At 45.1% G+C, this 17,070-nt stretch overlaps 1 protein-coding gene across 1 annotated transcript; it reads left to right on the top strand.

Annotated features, from left to right (window-relative positions):
• Positions 1 to 3,181: 3,181 nt before the first annotated feature.
• Positions 3,182 to 16,027, top strand: rheb (Ras homolog, mTORC1 binding; the record flags this gene model as incomplete). Its single annotated transcript, XM_083678208.1, has 8 exons — positions 3,182 to 3,233; positions 8,061 to 8,132; positions 8,895 to 8,962; positions 9,132 to 9,214; positions 11,498 to 11,554; positions 11,660 to 11,707; positions 14,219 to 14,300; positions 15,645 to 16,027. The coding sequence occupies 8 exons, from the start codon at positions 3,182 to 3,184 to the stop codon at positions 15,735 to 15,737; spliced, it is 555 nt and encodes a 184-aa protein (XP_083534334.1). The 3' UTR covers positions 15,738 to 16,027.
• Between the last annotated feature and the right edge of the window lie 1,043 nt (positions 16,028 to 17,070).

Raw genomic sequence — 17,070 nt, 5'->3', positions numbered from 1 at the left:
ATCTTAAATGTTACGTTGCCATTGCTTTGGTTGCTATGAGTATCGTTGCCGTGTCGACTGGAGTTAAAGAGCCGGGCACCGTCCACACACAAGCTTTTGTCGTATTCAGAGATCCAAAGCTCTACTCGTGGTGATTTGTTAATATTGTAAATATTTGAAGTTCGGCAGATTATTTATTCATTGAGAGTTTTTGTGAAGCACATTGAGTGACAATCATGTTTTTTTTTTGTTTTTTTTTGGGGTCATACTATTTCTTGTTTCTCAAACTCTGCATAATGTTGACCAGATGTAATGTAAGCCTTTTATTTATCTTGTATGGAGAAAAAACAACTCAAACTTACAAATACATACATATCTATACAGTACATGTCCACCGCTCACGTGTGTGTTTTTGTGCATGTTTTATCTCAACCGTTTGGAATAGTTGTCAAATCATTTGATGAGGGTTTTCAATGACTTCAGTGGTGGGTCACCAAGAGCACCACCACTATTCTAATCCATTATTGTACAAGTTGGTGTTCAGTTTTAGATTATTATTATTAAAATGCAGCATGTCTGATTGCTAAAAATGTAAGTCTGTGCAATACTGGCAATCATTACATGGTAATAACACAGCCATACTGAATGAATGGCGTCATGGGTTGTAGTATATGCGTCATATTGGTTTGAATCGAAACTGAAGAGTTAATAGTTGAAAAAGCTTCAATGCTGAAAGAGGCAACAAATGACTGGACCGGAATCCACGTGCTCCAAGGATCTGGATGAAGTGACCCCTGGAAGCTGTTCTTGGGTCAGTTTTGGGATTTTGGAAAGGTAGACCACCTCAGGGATGATGAGGTGGCCATGGCTTATATGCTATAGTCAGGTTTGGGATTTAGTATGGGCAGTTGCTAAGTGGGATCCTTAGAATGACTTAACCCGATCCCTAACCCTAACCTTAACCTGTACCTTTCCCATAGCCTTTAACCTTACTTTAACCATCTTCTATCTCAACTTTAACAATAATAAGATCATCCCAAGGATCCCAGTTAGACTTCACCATTTAGGAGATAATGTCAACCTTCCTAATTGTAGCTAAATTCTCAACCTGAACACACATCCCTCGTTAATAGTTGTGCAGTGCTCAAAATAAATGTATCCGGTGATAATCATGCAACGATCTAGTCTTTGGAATGGGCACAGCTCAGCCCAACCTCAGGTGGGCTTCTAACTTGTTCATTTCATATTTCGACCAGGATCGGGCACAGAAAGATTGTCACTGATTTCCAGGGAGTCCTGGAATCCATAAGGTAGCACTAGAGAGCACTATTTCAGGTCTACTATAGGGCAGTCAGTCAATATACAGTGTATATATATTTATATATATGTCAGATGCCTCGACTGTGACATTAATCAAAACAGATTACATTGACTGCCATTAGTTCTCATCCAACTCAGAGCACTGCACCTTAATGATGGTGACAGTGTGATGCCAATCAGCAATATCCAGCATGGATATTGTTTTCAATACATACGTTTAACTGTCACTGAATATTACTGTGTTCAGTGGAAGCACTGCAAGTCCCTAAAGCGCCACACGATGGCAGCAAAGACCAAAGTCTACGCCTACATTAGATAGATAGGTAGGTAGGTAGATAGGTACTTTATTGATCCCCGAGGGGAAATTAAGGCGTTACAGTAGCTCACATCACAAACAACCAAACAACAACAACAAAATAAAGTGACAATAGAATAATAGAATTGAATAAAATAGACATCTGAAACATTATACACAGTAGGAACAGTCCTCCTAAAGTCCACTACCATCTCCTTTGTCTTGCTGATATTGAGTAGCAGGTGGTTCTGCTCACACCACGCAACAAAACTGTCCACCAGTCCTCTGTACTCGGTCTCCTGGCCTCCACATCCCGTAATAGCAGAATAGTCGGAGAACCTCTGCAGATTTATCTGTGTTGTGCCTGAAGTCCGAGGTATAGAGGGTGAAGAGGAAGGGAGCCAGAACTGTCCCCTGGGGGGCGCCAGAGGGGGAGATATATGCGACCACAACAATAACATGTGAGAACTCACGTAGCAAATAATATGGGCGTCCTACGGCCCAAGGTTCAATGTCCGGGCTCCAGACGCTTTCCTTCACGTTAATATGGCCAGGATTGCACCATCTGTTGTTGATAAATACAGCAACTCCTCCGCCTCGCTTTTCGATGCACTGACGGTGAATCCTGTCCGCCCGCACTGTCTGAAAGCCCTCGATGGTGGTGTTTGCGTCGGGAATAACCTCCTGTCTCCGTAAAACACTCACGACTACATTCACGGTATTCCCTGAAAGTGTTCCTAAAAGTCCCTAAAGCGCCACACGATGGCGGCAAAGACCAAAGTCTAAGCCTCGATTAACCCGATTAACCCAATGTATCCTCACAATGTAATGTGCAATTTTAGGGCTACACTGAAACTGGCAACCTAAGGATGAGACGATCGCACCATCATTTTACATCACAGCCCATTCATGTCAGAGCTGGTTTCCCATTTTACTACAGTCATTCATTTCTCACTCTATTTCTGCCCGAGGTCATTCACGCATGGGGATGCTGCTGCACCTGCCATGATGTCGATCAGAGTGTTATGTTGACTGAAACATTCTACTCTGCTATATTTAATATATGGAGTGTGATGGAATGCATGTATAACGGTCGTCCTCATCTTCTATTAATATGTTTTGAGCGGCGGGCAAGCCTACTATCAGATGCAGTAGTAGAGTACAGAAAGAGGTCCAGTACCACATCTCTCTAAACACAGTTGGTTCCTCCAGTAGGTTATTGTCATATCCGACAACACCCAACATCAGCCAATGAACTTCATGCTTATGAGACATAGAATATTCCTGGTCCAATAGAAGCTCAGGAATAGAGATGGAGACCCTCCCCTTTTACGTGAGCGTAACCAACCAACGACGGGCACTCATGAATAATGAAGATACGATTGCTTTTGGGAGTGACGCAAAGGATACAGATGCTCGACTACTTTTTCATTTTAAATTTGTAGGAAAAATCGCACCACTTACTCTTGCAATTTACCTCACTCTATCGTTTTCGACAGAAAATCTGTTCCAGTTTTTTGAAGAGTTGTGTGCGCCCAAAAGGCCTCTTTATGTCGATATTGATGTAGTGTCGCTGCTAGGGAAAAGATGCCGCAGCCGAAATCTCGGAAAATTGTCGTCCTGGGATACAGATCCGTGGGTAAGTGGACGCGACGTTTATCGATGATTTGTTGTGCAGCTTTCTTTGGATGGAGTGGGAGTTAGACGTGTGTGCTGTGGATGATAAACGCTTTCCAGTGGCCACCTACTACAATGTCTAACCTGCAGTTAAATAAGCCAGAATGTCACTTGACTGGAAACTCACGTCTCTAGAGAACTGTATAGCAAGCGGATCGAAACATCGAACTGCAATTGCATTAAACGGTTGTTGTAGTAGCTGAAGTCCACACCATGATATAATATAATCGTATGGAAATGGTAAGCAAATGTGAAGCTTTTTGGATAACTGAATTGACGCAACAATGACAGGTGTGTCGGACACCAGGAGTGGTGCTGATGCTGAGGCGAGCGCACGACGTCACGACTCACCAGAGTAGCAAGGTGAATGTCATCTTTGGCATATTTCCCCGAGGCATTGTAGCCTCTGCATGAAGAGAGAGAGGGACTACTGTGGCCTACTGTGGTTCCCCTCAAATGCCATGTCATACGCTAGCAAATGGCAGACGTAGGCCTGTCAAAAGTTACACAATTACACTTTTTGTGTGTGTGATGTGAATGAATCTGAGACAGCATCGTCTGCTCTCTGTCTCTCACTCTCTCTCTATCTCTCTCTCTCTCTCCCCCCCCCCCCCTCTCCCCCCTCCCTCCCTCCCTCCCTCCCTCCCTCCCTCTCCTCTCTCTGTCTCATAAAACGATGCCCCCATGTGAGTGTGCATTTGAAGACACGATTGCTAATGATTTAAGAGAGAAATAACTGTGTCCATGGGTTGCTGTTTAACCCATTCACAGTTCATGACTATGCTTAATCTGTGTCTGGGAAACCACCCCTTCATCGAAACAAGATTAATTGGCTATTAATTGGCTATCCCTATTGAAGGTCTCCTCATAGCCCTGTTTGCCATGATTCACAGTAAGATTGTTCTCTAGCTATATTCTTCCAGAATAAAGCCTAGCCTACATAACCCATTAGTCTTTGTTCTGTCTCCCCTGCAGACCCCATCAGAAGTTACCTCCCACTGTGTAATACAGCTCCTCCTGCCATAGAAAGTCTGTTAATTGGCATGTCTCCCTCTCTGATGGAAACACACTGAATCTTTAAATATGGCCTGTGGTCATATACTGTACACAGGCGTCTGCTTGTTAGAGCCCGAGCCATAGAGATAGAACAGTTCTGTATCTAGGGCCCTGGTCACACAGAGAGAACAGTTCTGTATCTAAGGTCCTGGTCACACAGAGAGAACAGTTCTGTATCTAGGGCCCTGGTCACACAGATAGAACAGTTCTGTATCTAAGGCCCTGGCCACACAGAGAGAACAGTTCTGTATCTAAGGCCCTGGTCACACAGATAGAACAGTTCTGTATCTAGGGCCCTGGCCACACAGATAGAACAGTTCTGTATCTAGGGCCCTGGCCTTACAGATAGAACAGTACTGTATCTAAGGCCCTGGCCTTACAGATAGAACAGTTCTGTATCTAGGGCCCTGGTCACACAGATAGAACAGTTCTGTATCTAAGGCCCTGGCCACACAGATAGAACAGTTCTGTATCTAAGGCCCTGGCCACACAGATAGAACAGTTCTGTATCTAGGGCCCTGGCCTTACAGATAGAACAGTACTGTATCTAAGGCCCTGGCCTTACAGATAGAACAGTTCTGTATCTAGGGCCCTGCCATAGAGATAGAACAGTTCTGTATCTAGGGCCCTGGCCTTACAGATAGAACAGTTCTGTATCTAGGGCCCTGGCCTTACAGATAGAACAGTTCTGTATCTAAGGCCCTGGCCTTACAGATAGAACAGTTCTGTATCTAAGGTCCTGGTCACACAGAGAGAACAATACTGTATCTAAGGCCCTGGTCACACAGAGAGAACAGTTCTGTATCTAAGGCCCTGGTCACACAGAGAGAACAGTTCTGTATCTAGGGCCCTGGTCACACAGAGAGAACAGTTCTGTATCTAAGGTCCTGGTCACACAGAGAGAACAGTTCTGTATCTAAGGTCCTGGTCACACAGAGAGAACAGTTCTGTATCTAAGGTCCTGGTCACACAGAGAGAACAGTTCTGTATCTAAGGTCCTGGTCACACAGAGAGAACAGTTCTGTATCTAAGGCCCTGGTCACACAGAGAGAACAGTTCTGTATCTAAGGTCCTGGCCATACAGATTCTACTACTTCTACTACTACTACTACTACTACTACTACTACTGCTACTGCTACTACTACTACTACTACTACTGCTACTGCTACTGCTACTGCTACTTCTACTACTGCTACTGCTACTACTACTACTACTGCTACTGCTACTGCTACTGCTACTGCTACTTCTACTACTGCTACTACTACTACTACTACTGCTACTGCTACTGCTACTGCTACTGCTACTTCTACTGCTGCTACTGCTACTACTGCTACTTCTACTGCTACTGCTGCTACTGCTACTGCTACTTCTGCTACTGCTGCTACTGCTACTGCTACTTCTACTACTGCTACTGCTACTGCTACTGCTACTGCTACTGCTACTTCTGCTACTGCTACTACTGCTACTGCTACTGCTACTTCTACTGCTACTACTACTACTGCTACTGCTACTGCTACTGCTACTTCTACTGCTATTACTACTACTACTACTACTAATAATAATAATAATAATAATAATAATAAACTTTATTTATATAGCCTTTTTAAAAAAGTGTTACAAAATGCTTTACAAATGTGCAGATAAAACAGATATGCAAATAAAAACAAAAATATTAGAAAATAGTAGCATATTAAAAAGAATATGGGCAGCATCAATTAAAGGCTAGTCTATAAGATATAGTTTTAAGAAGAGATTTAAAAGAGAATACTGATCTTGCTAGCCTAATATCCTCAGGCAGGTAGGTCCTGAGTCTAGGGGTCCTAATGGCAAAGGCACGGTCACTTTTTGTCTTCAGATGACGGCGTACATGTGAATACAGTGGGCCTACTCCCTCCTGTTTCCTCCCTATTAGTCAGGGTCAGGTCGCTGGATGAAGATGTGACTGACCCTGCATCAGATTCAGGGCTGATTCAGGGTCACGTACGTTACAGTCAGAGAGGGAACTGTATGTTCAGAGTTCTATGGCGCAGTGGCTATTTATAGCACAGCACAGAGGATGCTTGCATTCCTCCAAGCAGCTTCATCAAACCAACATAAACCTTGTTCGGAAATGTGTGTTCCAATCAATACGTATAGTTTACAGTACCAAACCAAGTATCTGTATAGTGTCTGTACACACTGATGGAGGCTAATACATTCTTAACACCATGTGCCTGTGTGACTGTCCTTCTCTCGAAGATTCATGTGCCCAGTGTGATGTAAAGCGTTTAATTTCCTAGCAATCTCAATCTTCTCATAGTTTATGTATGTGGTCTCTGGAGTCCTGCTGCAACTAGTGAAATAATTAGCTAGGCATAGTTTTTGCACTATAAGAGGAGGATTATGGGTAAGGTAGCTTGAGATCTGAGTGTGTGTGTGTGTGTGTGTGTGTGTGTGTGTGTGTGTGTGTGTGTGTGTGTGTGTGTGTGTGTGTGCGTGCGCGCGCATGCGTGCACATGTGTGCGCATGTGTGTTATAATGACGTGTGTGCGTGCGTGCGTGCGTGTGTGTGAGTGTGTGATTGGAGCCGATGATGTGGAGCTGTGGGAATGAGCTGTTCTGTCATTGGCATGCTCCTGTTTTGTTACCTCCGGCCTTTTCTGTATGAGTGAGAGTTCACATCTTCGCCAACGATGCCCGCGCTCCGCCCCGCTCAACACAGCTCCGCCCCGCTCCGCCCCGCTCAACACAGCTCCGCCCCGCTCAACACAGCTCCGCCCCGCTCAACACAGCTCCGCCCCGCTCAACACAGCTCCGCCCCGCTCAACACAGCTCCGCCCCGCTCAACACAGCTCCGCTCCGCTCGCCGTTGTTATAGCAACAGGCTGCAGGACATCTCCAGGGCCGGGCTGAAGAGCGTGCACGGCGCTGGAGAGCAGGGTTTGTTTGGTAACACTTCGTCGCAGCGAGGCTGTAGTACTACAGCAAATAACGCTGATGGTGCAACCACAAACATTCGTATGTCGTCTCCACCGAAATTAGACACTCTTACATACAGTACCAGTCAAAGGTTTGGACACACCTTCTCATTCAATGGTTTTTCTTTATTTTTTATTATTTTGTACATTGTAAAAAACTATGAAGGAACACATATGGAATTATGTAGTAAACAAAAAAAAGTGTTAAACAAACCAGAATATGTTTTATATTTTAGATTCTTCAAAGTAGACACCTTTTGCTTTGATGACAGCTTTGCACACTCTTGGCAAGGTGTGTCCAAACTTTTGACTGGTACTGTACACAGAATGGAAAATCATATATTTAACTCCCCGTTCATTTACAGCCATCAAAAAGCATTACTCACTCTCTCACACACACACACGCGCCACCCCTGAGCTGGTGGACATCATCCTCTCCTGTAATCAGTGCTTATCTTCAGCCACCAGTGGGGTCATGAGGGTCCAGACACAAGGTTCACCTGCCTGTATCGTAGTAGGTCTGTTAGGCTGCTCCTTGGCTGGATGAACACAGAACAATAAGAACACGTCAGAATCCAAGGATAAAGCATTCTAATAAGCAATGGTAACGGTGTTTGATTGTCGATGCTGAAAGTCACTCGTTGTCATGTGTGTCTGTACTCTTCTCCACAGGGAAGTCCTCCTTAACGATACAGTTTGTGTGTGTCTGTACTCTTCTCCACAGGGAAGTCCTCCTTAACGATACAGTTTGTGTGTGTCTGTACTCTTCTCCACAGGGAAGTCCTCCTTAACGATACAGTTTGTGGAAGGCCAGTTCGTTGACTCATATGACCCAACCATAGAAAACAGTGAGTTGGCTTTATCTATGTCTGTCAATGCATTATGCCCCTTGTGTGTGTGTGTGTGTGTGTGTGTGTGTGTGTGTGTGTGTGTGTGTGTGCATGCAACAGGTTGTGTTGGCAGATGAGCTCAAGGCTCTTAAGGGAGCTGGCGAACAGCTGTAATAGACCTATTTCAGTTGCCAATCTCACACTGCAAGCCAAGGTTACACTGTACGAGAGAGAGAGAGAGAGAGAGACACACACAGAGAGAGAGAGAGAGAGAGGGGGAGAGAGAGAGAGAGAGAGAGAGAGAGAAAGAGAGGGAGAGAGACAGAGTGAGAGAGAGACAGAGAGAGAGAGAGTGAGAGCGTGTGTAAGCAGTGTTCAATTACACCATATAAGTGTGTGTACGTGCCTTCTGAAGCCTTTTCCTGAATAAAACATTTGATTGGATTTGAATCCACATGCTCCAAGGACCAGGGAGATTTGGGTCCTGTTCCTGTTCTGAAGCTTGATCGACTGGCCTCAGCTGCCAGGGTCCTCATTCATGTGTGGAAACAATCCAAAAATCGTTCTTACGCACAAAATGTTAATGTGGAAAATTTGGTGTTGCTGTCTCACTCCTTATCTTCCAGACATGGAGATGGATAGCATTGTATCATTCCTCCTGGCTAGCAACGTTAGCATTGACATTCCCCTCTATTGATTCTCAATGTATCTAAATATGATTCTCTCTCTCTCTCTCTCTCTCTCTCTCTCTCTCTCTCTCTCTCTCTCTCCCTTTCACAGCGTTTACAAAGACGATCACAGTCAACGGTCAGGAGTACCACCTCCAGTTAGTTGACACCGCTGGTCAGGTGAGTCCATGTCACCTGGTGGTGCTGATGGCTGGAATACATACAGCATCAGTCTGAAGCACCTACAGGTCTGAGACCAGCCTAACGTAGACCTGGGTGTCTGTCAGTACGTGTCCTGTGTTTGTATGAGTCCCTCATCGGGAGCCTGTCATCTCTCTCCCCCCTGTAGGATGAGTACTCCATCTTCCCACAGACCTACTCTATAGACATCAATGGGTACATCCTGGTCTACTCAGTCACATCCAATAAGAGGTACAGTAGCCCTGCTCTGCTCTCCTCCATACAGAATAACTCAATATGAATTATCCCACCTTTCCCCGTAGAGAGCAGAATAAAGCGGAATAAAGCCTTGCTGTCAATGTGCCTCTGAGAGATGGAGCCGAAGGTCTGCCTGAATGCTGGTCGTTTTTCTACCTTGAGGTAGAATAGAACATTCCAGCGTCACTGTTCAAGTACTAGAAAGTGCTTAAACAGATGATGAATCAATACACTCCCAGTGAAAAACCTCTCGTCCTCCTCTGCCTCCATTATTAAACGCCTGAAGGATCACTATTTGAGAACAAAAAGGCTAGTGGCCATGATCCCTGGCGTACTGTGGAGAAAGACCTCTGGAACGTAGTAAAACTAACCTCCCTCAACGCTTTAGTTCACTGGAGTGTGACTCAAAAATAGCAGGTGTAGGCTTTATTTATGTCTGTCAATGCATTATGCCCCTAGTGTGTGTGTGTGTGTGTGTGTGTGTGTGTGTGTGTGTGTGTGTGTGTGTGTGTCTGTGTGCGCGTGCGCGTGCGCGTGCGTGTTTGTGTTTGTGTGTGTGTGTGTGTGTTTGTGTGTGTCTGTGTGTGTGCGCGTGCGTGTGCGTGTTTGTGTGTGTGTGTGTGTGTGTGTGTGTGTCTGTGTGTGTGCGCGTGCGTGTGCGTGTGCGTGTGCCCTGTGCCTATAGCTCCCCTCTGAATCATTCAATAATCAGCTGTAGATTAAATGAAGCGACTGCAGTTTTTGTTTGCTCTGTATTTAATTTCACTCGCTCTCCTCTCTCTTTTCCCACACTATCTCTCTCACTCCTACTGGCTTCCTCTTCATCTCTCTCTCTCTCTCCCTCCCTCCCTCCCTCTCTCTCTCTCTCTCTCTCTTCATCTCTCTCTCTCTCTCTCCCTCCCTCCCTCTCTCTCTCTCTCTCTCTCTTCATCTCTCTCTCTCTCTCCCTCCCTCCCTCCCTCCCTCTCTCTCTCTCTCTCCCTCCCTCTCTCTCTCTCTCTCTCTTCATCTCTCTCTCTCTCCCTCCCTCTCTCTCTCTCTCTCTCTCTCTCTCTCTCTCTCTCTCTCCCTACCTCCCTCTCTCTCTCTCTCTCTCCCTCTCTCTCTCTCTCTCTCTCTCTGTCTCTCTTTCTCTCACTCTGGGCTATACTCCCAATGTAGACATGCTCCTGGGCACAGATCTGATCAAAGATAGATATAGAAACTAGAAGCAGTATTTTTCCTTTAATGCCTAACCTCTATGGGTTTGTATTATCACTGAGCAATATGAATAATGCTGTTTGAGAGAAGCTTTGAATCCTAAGCAACCTGCCCAGTGGTGAGTACATGTTGTTTGAAGTACAGTACACCAACATACAGCACTATAGCAGGTATCAAAGCTGTGTGCTGGAAAACCTTGGTAGTGCCCAGGTGAAGTTATGGGTGGTGGTGCTCATTTAGAATATTTTGTGGCTTTTGACAAGCCATAACTTCTCACTTAAAATGTAGTTTTTGGTCATTAATATGGATAAAGCCCTGCCAATTCAAACACAGTCAACCTTCCTGATTTTAAGCCCTGTCTCTCCACCAACTGCCAAAGAATTCCGGAACACTCACCACCAAGAGTGCCTAAAGTGTTCTATGTGGTATTTTACCTAGCAACAACACTTTGATTGGCTACAAAATGAAGCATCATCATTTATGCATTTTTGGCTAATAAAGTCACCCTCGGCACTCTAGAACGGTTGACTTCATTTACCCTCGCCACTCGACGCGTCCGTGTTGAGCACGGCCCGTTTCATCACTGAGTGTTGATTACATAACGCCCAAATATAATCTGAGTCAGGTCACGCCTCTCATCAGCCCTCAACATCCCGAGACAATTTACATGTCTAATGAGGGGATAATTTCCTTCGATAAAGCTTCGTTAAAAAACAATTTAGATGACACAAGGCGACACGGCTGCTGGAGTCATTTATTGTTCCTGTAACGAGGATTAGTCCTACTTAGCTTTTAAGCCTGTAGAACCACACTGAATAGATATGACCAGGCTTTGAGTACTCTGCCCTCTGATAGGCTGTACGGTACGGTACAGTACTGACTTCTGTTTAGCGTGACAAATATAGCTCCTGATAGGCCAGATCCTACTCCCTTAACACAATTGATGCTGCACACATTCACCGTGTACATTTTGACCAATCCTCAACTGTTTTTGAAAAGATTGATGGGAAAATAGGCATGATGCCTTTTGTAGAGCCATGGGATTTGAATTGATCGTCTGTTGTTGTTCTTTTGCAGCTTTGAAGTCGTAAAAGTAATCCATGAAAAGCTTTTGGATATGGTGGGTAAAGTACAGTAAGTGTTCTCTCTCCTGTCAACATGTCTATACTGTAAGAAGAATATAGAGTTGAGCGTTGAGCGTTTCTGAGTGACAGTATCTGATTTGGTTTCTCTCTGCAGAGTTCCCATCATGTTGGTGGGAAACAAGAAAGACCTTCACATGGAACGGTATGTCACCTTGTCTTCCTAACCAGCTCTGACTGAACACAGCTTGCAGCTGTAGGGGCGAAGGAATGTTGGCTTGTTTTTTACTGAAGTTTGTCATGTCTTACATCTCTGGACGAGAGGGAGAGAGAGATGCAGACAGAGACACAGACAGAGACACAGACAGAGACACAGACAGAGAGACAGACAGAGAGACAGACAGAGACAGACAGAGACACAGACATAGAGACAGACAGACACACAGACAGAGACAGACATAGAAACAGACATAGAGACAGACAGAGACACAGACAGAGACAGACATAGAAACAGACAGAGAGACAGACAGAGACACAGACAGACAGACAAACAGACAGAGAAAGACACAGACAGAGACACAGACAGACAAACAGACAGAGACACAGACAGAGAAAGACAGAGACACAGACAGAGACAGACAGACACAGACAGAGTGTGTAGAAAACGGGTGGTTTAGAAAAGGTTTATGACTGTATCTGACTGTATGACTGTATCTGATTGTATGACTGTATCTGCCGTAGGTTTATAAGCTCTGTCATACAGTCATACCCTTCTGGCCAGCGTCAGACTGGCCTGGATATCAGTACAATCAGCAACATGTCTGTTCTTATGTCTCTCAGTGATGTAGTCAATTTAGCCTGGAAGACTGAGGATGGTATTTTTGTATCATCATGCCACTGGGAACACATTTTTTTCATATTTGCTTTTAAGTCTCTCAGTGATGACTTTGCCACAACTTTGAGGAATATAAGTGATGTAAGCTTGTTTGTGTGGATACTGGAGTTACTGTTTGCTCTTGATCTCTCCATTGACCACCCACACTCATACACACACACACACACACACACACACACACACACACACACAAGAGCCTACAGGCATCAGGAACTGTGTTAATTAAACTGAAGTCATTATGGTATTACTAATGACATTTTCTCTCCAGTATTACTGATAACTTCCTTTGATGTGTACACACACACACACACACACACACACACACACACACACACACACACACACACACACAGGCGTCAGTAAATGTATTACCAATTATAGTCATTAAGGCATTGCTGATGGCTTCCTCTCTCCAGTGTTACTGATAACTCCTCTCTCATGTACACACACATGAATGCATGATGCACACACACACACACACACACGAATGCACGATACACACACACACACACAAGCACACATCATCAGCTGTATTACCAATTAAATCATGAAGGTATTACAGATCACTTCCTCCCTCAAGCACACACTGTAATTGAAGGTGTTGGTGAATCTCATGACTACTCCCCGACATTTGGTGATGCAGTATTGTCCAACTACACTGCCAGTTAGGCTGCAGTGTGTGTGTGTGTGTGTGTGTGTGTGTGTGTGTGTGTGTGTGTGTGTGTGTGTGTGTGTGTGTGTGTGTGTGTGTGTGTGTGTGTGTGTGTGTGTGTGTGCTGCCGTGTATCGTTGCTGATCGTGTCTGATCCGATTCGGTGAGGCAGGAAAGCGCTTCTTGCTCCGGGGGAAGAGAGGAGCAGGCGTACTGGATCGATCACTCAGGGGTATTAAATCACACAGCCTGGAGCAGAGAGAGAAGCGTTGAAGGCGGCGGTAGTTCTGTAGTCAGCACAGTCACACCACACGGGCACGCTGCTCAGGTAAATGTTCACATACGGTCCGGCGCCACGCTTCTTCCGTAAAGCCGCAAAAAAGAAAAGAAAAAACATGGAACCAAGACCCGGGCGTGGAAGGCTGTGGAAGGAGCTGGCCGGGGTTACTACAGCATGCGTCAGTATGTTAGCATAGCACCGAACTTGTACAAATAAGAGTCGTGTCGTCGGGGAGAAAGTTTGTTTTGTTATGACGGCGGTGACGCCTACGAGGGTGGAAAAAAATGTCGCCCAAATGGCATTGATTTAAGATTTGTTAAACTGCAGTTCTGAGAGTGAGGACATTCTGTCTTTGGAGATGAACAGTACCAGTCAAACGTTTGGACACACCTTCTCATTCAATGGTTTTTCTTTATTTTTATTATTTTCTACATTGTAGATTAATATTGAAGACATCAAAACTATGAAGGAACACATATGGAATTATGTAGTAAACAAAAAAGTGTTAAACAAACCAGAATATGTTTTATATTTTAGATTCTTCAAATTAGCCACCTTTTGCTTTGATGACAGCTTGCACACTCTTGGCACGGTGTGTCCAAACGTTTGACTGGTACTGTATACAGGAGAGGATATTCAGTGAGTGAGTCATTTCACCTCTGTGGACCATAGGGGAGACCTGGTACCGAGCAGCAGCGAGATACACTGTAGATCTCCATTAGACCCCTGCACTCCTGCTAACATCCCCCATTGCACAACAACACTCTCAGACTGTGCAGAGAAAACGATATGATATTGACGATTTGGGACTTGTCCTTTCTTGGTTTAGCCGAAGCTGTGGCGTTGAAGGGGAATGGGTCTCACTGTAATATGTTGTTCTCTTCCACAGGGTAATCAGTTGTGAAGAAGGCAAAGCCTTGGCCGAGTCCTGGAGCGCCGCCTTCATGGAGTCTTCAGCTAAAGAGAACCAGGTGATGATGTCACAGTCACTTCCAATTCCGATCCGTGTCAGATGTGTCTCGAGGTGAGGACAGGGGTGGCGGGAGGTGGCAGGATCTCCACACCGGAGTTGGTCTTGAGCCATGAATTTCAATTAGAATTGGAATTGATCCCAACCCTGGCAGGGAGTTGAAGAAACATGACTTATTTAACAATCCAAAAAGTGAAAAGTAGACGAATGCACAGGGCATACAGTTGGAAGAGGGAGCGAAGTCAGGTTTGGTCCAGAAACAGTCTGCAGTTAAAGTCTAGGGCAGAACTTAAGATCCAAGAAGAGTAATGTGTTGGAGGTGATGGGTCCAGCCCCATCCTAGGCCGTCTGAGGACAAGACTACCTGAGAATGTCAGCAGAGGTATTCACTGAAAATGTGAACTGTTTTAGCAGGTGCTTTGTTATGGTAATTATAGTAATATATGCCATTTAGCTGACGCTTTTATCCAAAGCGACTTACATTACAGTGAGTGCATACATTTCAGTATATATGGTCCCAGTGGGAATCAAACCCACAACCTAAGTGTTGTTAGCGTCATGCTCTACCAACTGAGCCACAGAGGACCACCTGTGGTCCTTTGTGATTCATATCGACTGCTTGTTTTCTGTTATCCACATTGTTTCTTTTAATCTAGTTTGTGCTCATGTCTTAAGGGTTTATATCATTGTTATTCTTTTCCATGTTTGTCCCTCTGCTTTTATTTTCTTGAAATATTATGTGATTTTGTCTGTCTTGTATGTTTCTTGTATCCCCATGTACCTTGTTCTTACAGGGCTCTTCTCTTAAAGAGACTCAGGTCTCAGTAAGATCTCCCCTGCATAAAAAAAAAGGATAAATAAAACAATTAAATAAAAACCTTCGAGAGCTAATTAAATATCTTAGCTGTGCTTTCCATTATACTGTCTATACCGGTCCCTGGTGGCACAGACACACAGACACACACACACACAGACACACACACACACACACACACACACACACACTCTCCTCTCTTCCCTGTAGAATAATGTTCCATCTGCTTCTCAGGCGTATACAGCAGTGACATATCACGTCTCGCCTCACCTCCATGAATGATAACAGCCTTTTACTGTAGACAGGCTGGTTTAGACAGGCTGGTTTAGACAGGCTGGTTTAGCTGAATTAACATGTTCATGTCCTCACATCTTACATAAGACCAGATGCAATGAGCCAGGAGTTCTTCTGCTGATTCCCTAAGAATGCAGGAGAATCCCCTCAGAGTCGAAGCGCTTCTCTCCTGATATCCGAGAAGCGTCGAGGTCACAGTGCATTATGACATCATCATCTTCCTGTTCCCTGTGTCAGACGGCGGTGGAGGTGTTCAAGAGGACCGTGCTGGAGGCGGAGAAGATGGAGGGGGGGGCGCCCCAGGGACGGACGTCCTGCTCCATGATGTAGAGGACCAACCCCTCCCCTGCACCCCTGCGCCCCTGCGCCCCTGTGCCCCTGCCCCACCCGATCCTGGTCCCCAAGACCCCAGTCCCCCAACCACCACACTGGACACTGGGAAATCCTTCTACTTGAAGTAGCTAACTGCCTGTCCGACCTCCCCCCTCGGAAACGTTGCTTTTCTTTTTAACATTCTCCCCCCTCTGACCCGAGCCCGACCCTAGTAACTGAGAAACCAGACCTGGTGACATACTGAGCCTTACTTCTATACATCTGAAGCCTGTAAACTCTCTTTTCTACCTGACCCCCCCCCCCACACCCACCCACCACCCCCCCACACACACACACACACCCCCACACACCCACCCCCCCACACACACCCCCCCACCCACCCCATCCCAAAAGGGTTTGTATATTGTATTTCGTAAAGGTTACTATGGCCAATAGGGTTGCCAGCATTCATTCGCTAGTGTAGTGAATGTTGATTAGGTTTTTTGATTGTTTTCATTAAATCAACCTATTGTTTCACTACCACCTTGATCGACTGTCTTATTCTTCTTCTGAAGCATTCTTCTTATTCTTCTTCTGTGGTTTGATTTCAGTATCATACACATTTCTCTGCGTGTGACAAAGAGTGATTATGTCGTACAGATGGAGGGAAAGGAGACGAAGTGGGAAAGGAGACGAAGTGGGAAAGGCGCTGTAGGCTTTTGGGATGCAGCCATGATGTCCATGGCAGACTAGTATCAGACAGAATGATGATGAATCAGATGGACCAGGGGAGGCTGGTGGAGGTAGAAATAAGAGGACCGGCTCATTGTAATGCATCGAATGGAATGAGCCCCTCCTCTGATTTCTGCATCGACCTGCCTCCCCTGAGACAGACATACAGATAAGATAACCAGACTAGGTCCCTATTAGAATACGTTAAAAATGCATAACCTCTGACATCAAGTCATGTACGATCAGTGATTCCTCGAGGACGGGAGAATGTATTCAAACAGTGCCTGTGAATAAGGCCCCGGGTCCCTATTAGAAGACTTTAAAAATGCATACTTCCTGCCTTTCTTCTTTGGAAGTAATCACTGACATCAAGCCATGTCAGATCAGTGATTCCCCGAGGAAAGGAGAACGTCTTCAAACAGTGCCTGTGATGGAGGAGGGCGCTGCATTCCAAGGAGAGAGAGAGTGATAGCAAATCATATCAAATCAAATCAAATCGAATCAAATTTTAAATCAAATCAGATTTTATTGGTCGCATACAGCACCAGTCAAAAGTTTGGACACACCTTCTCATTCAATGGTTTTTCTTTATTTTTTATTATTTTCTACATTGTAGATT

Source organism: Argentina silus (genome assembly GCF_951799395.1).
Source record: "Argentina silus genome assembly, chromosome: 1".
Taxonomy (NCBI): domain Eukaryota; kingdom Metazoa; phylum Chordata; class Actinopteri; order Argentiniformes; family Argentinidae; genus Argentina; species Argentina silus.
The sequence above is the reverse complement of the archived record's forward strand: the minus strand, read 5'-3'. Positions and strand labels throughout refer to the sequence as shown.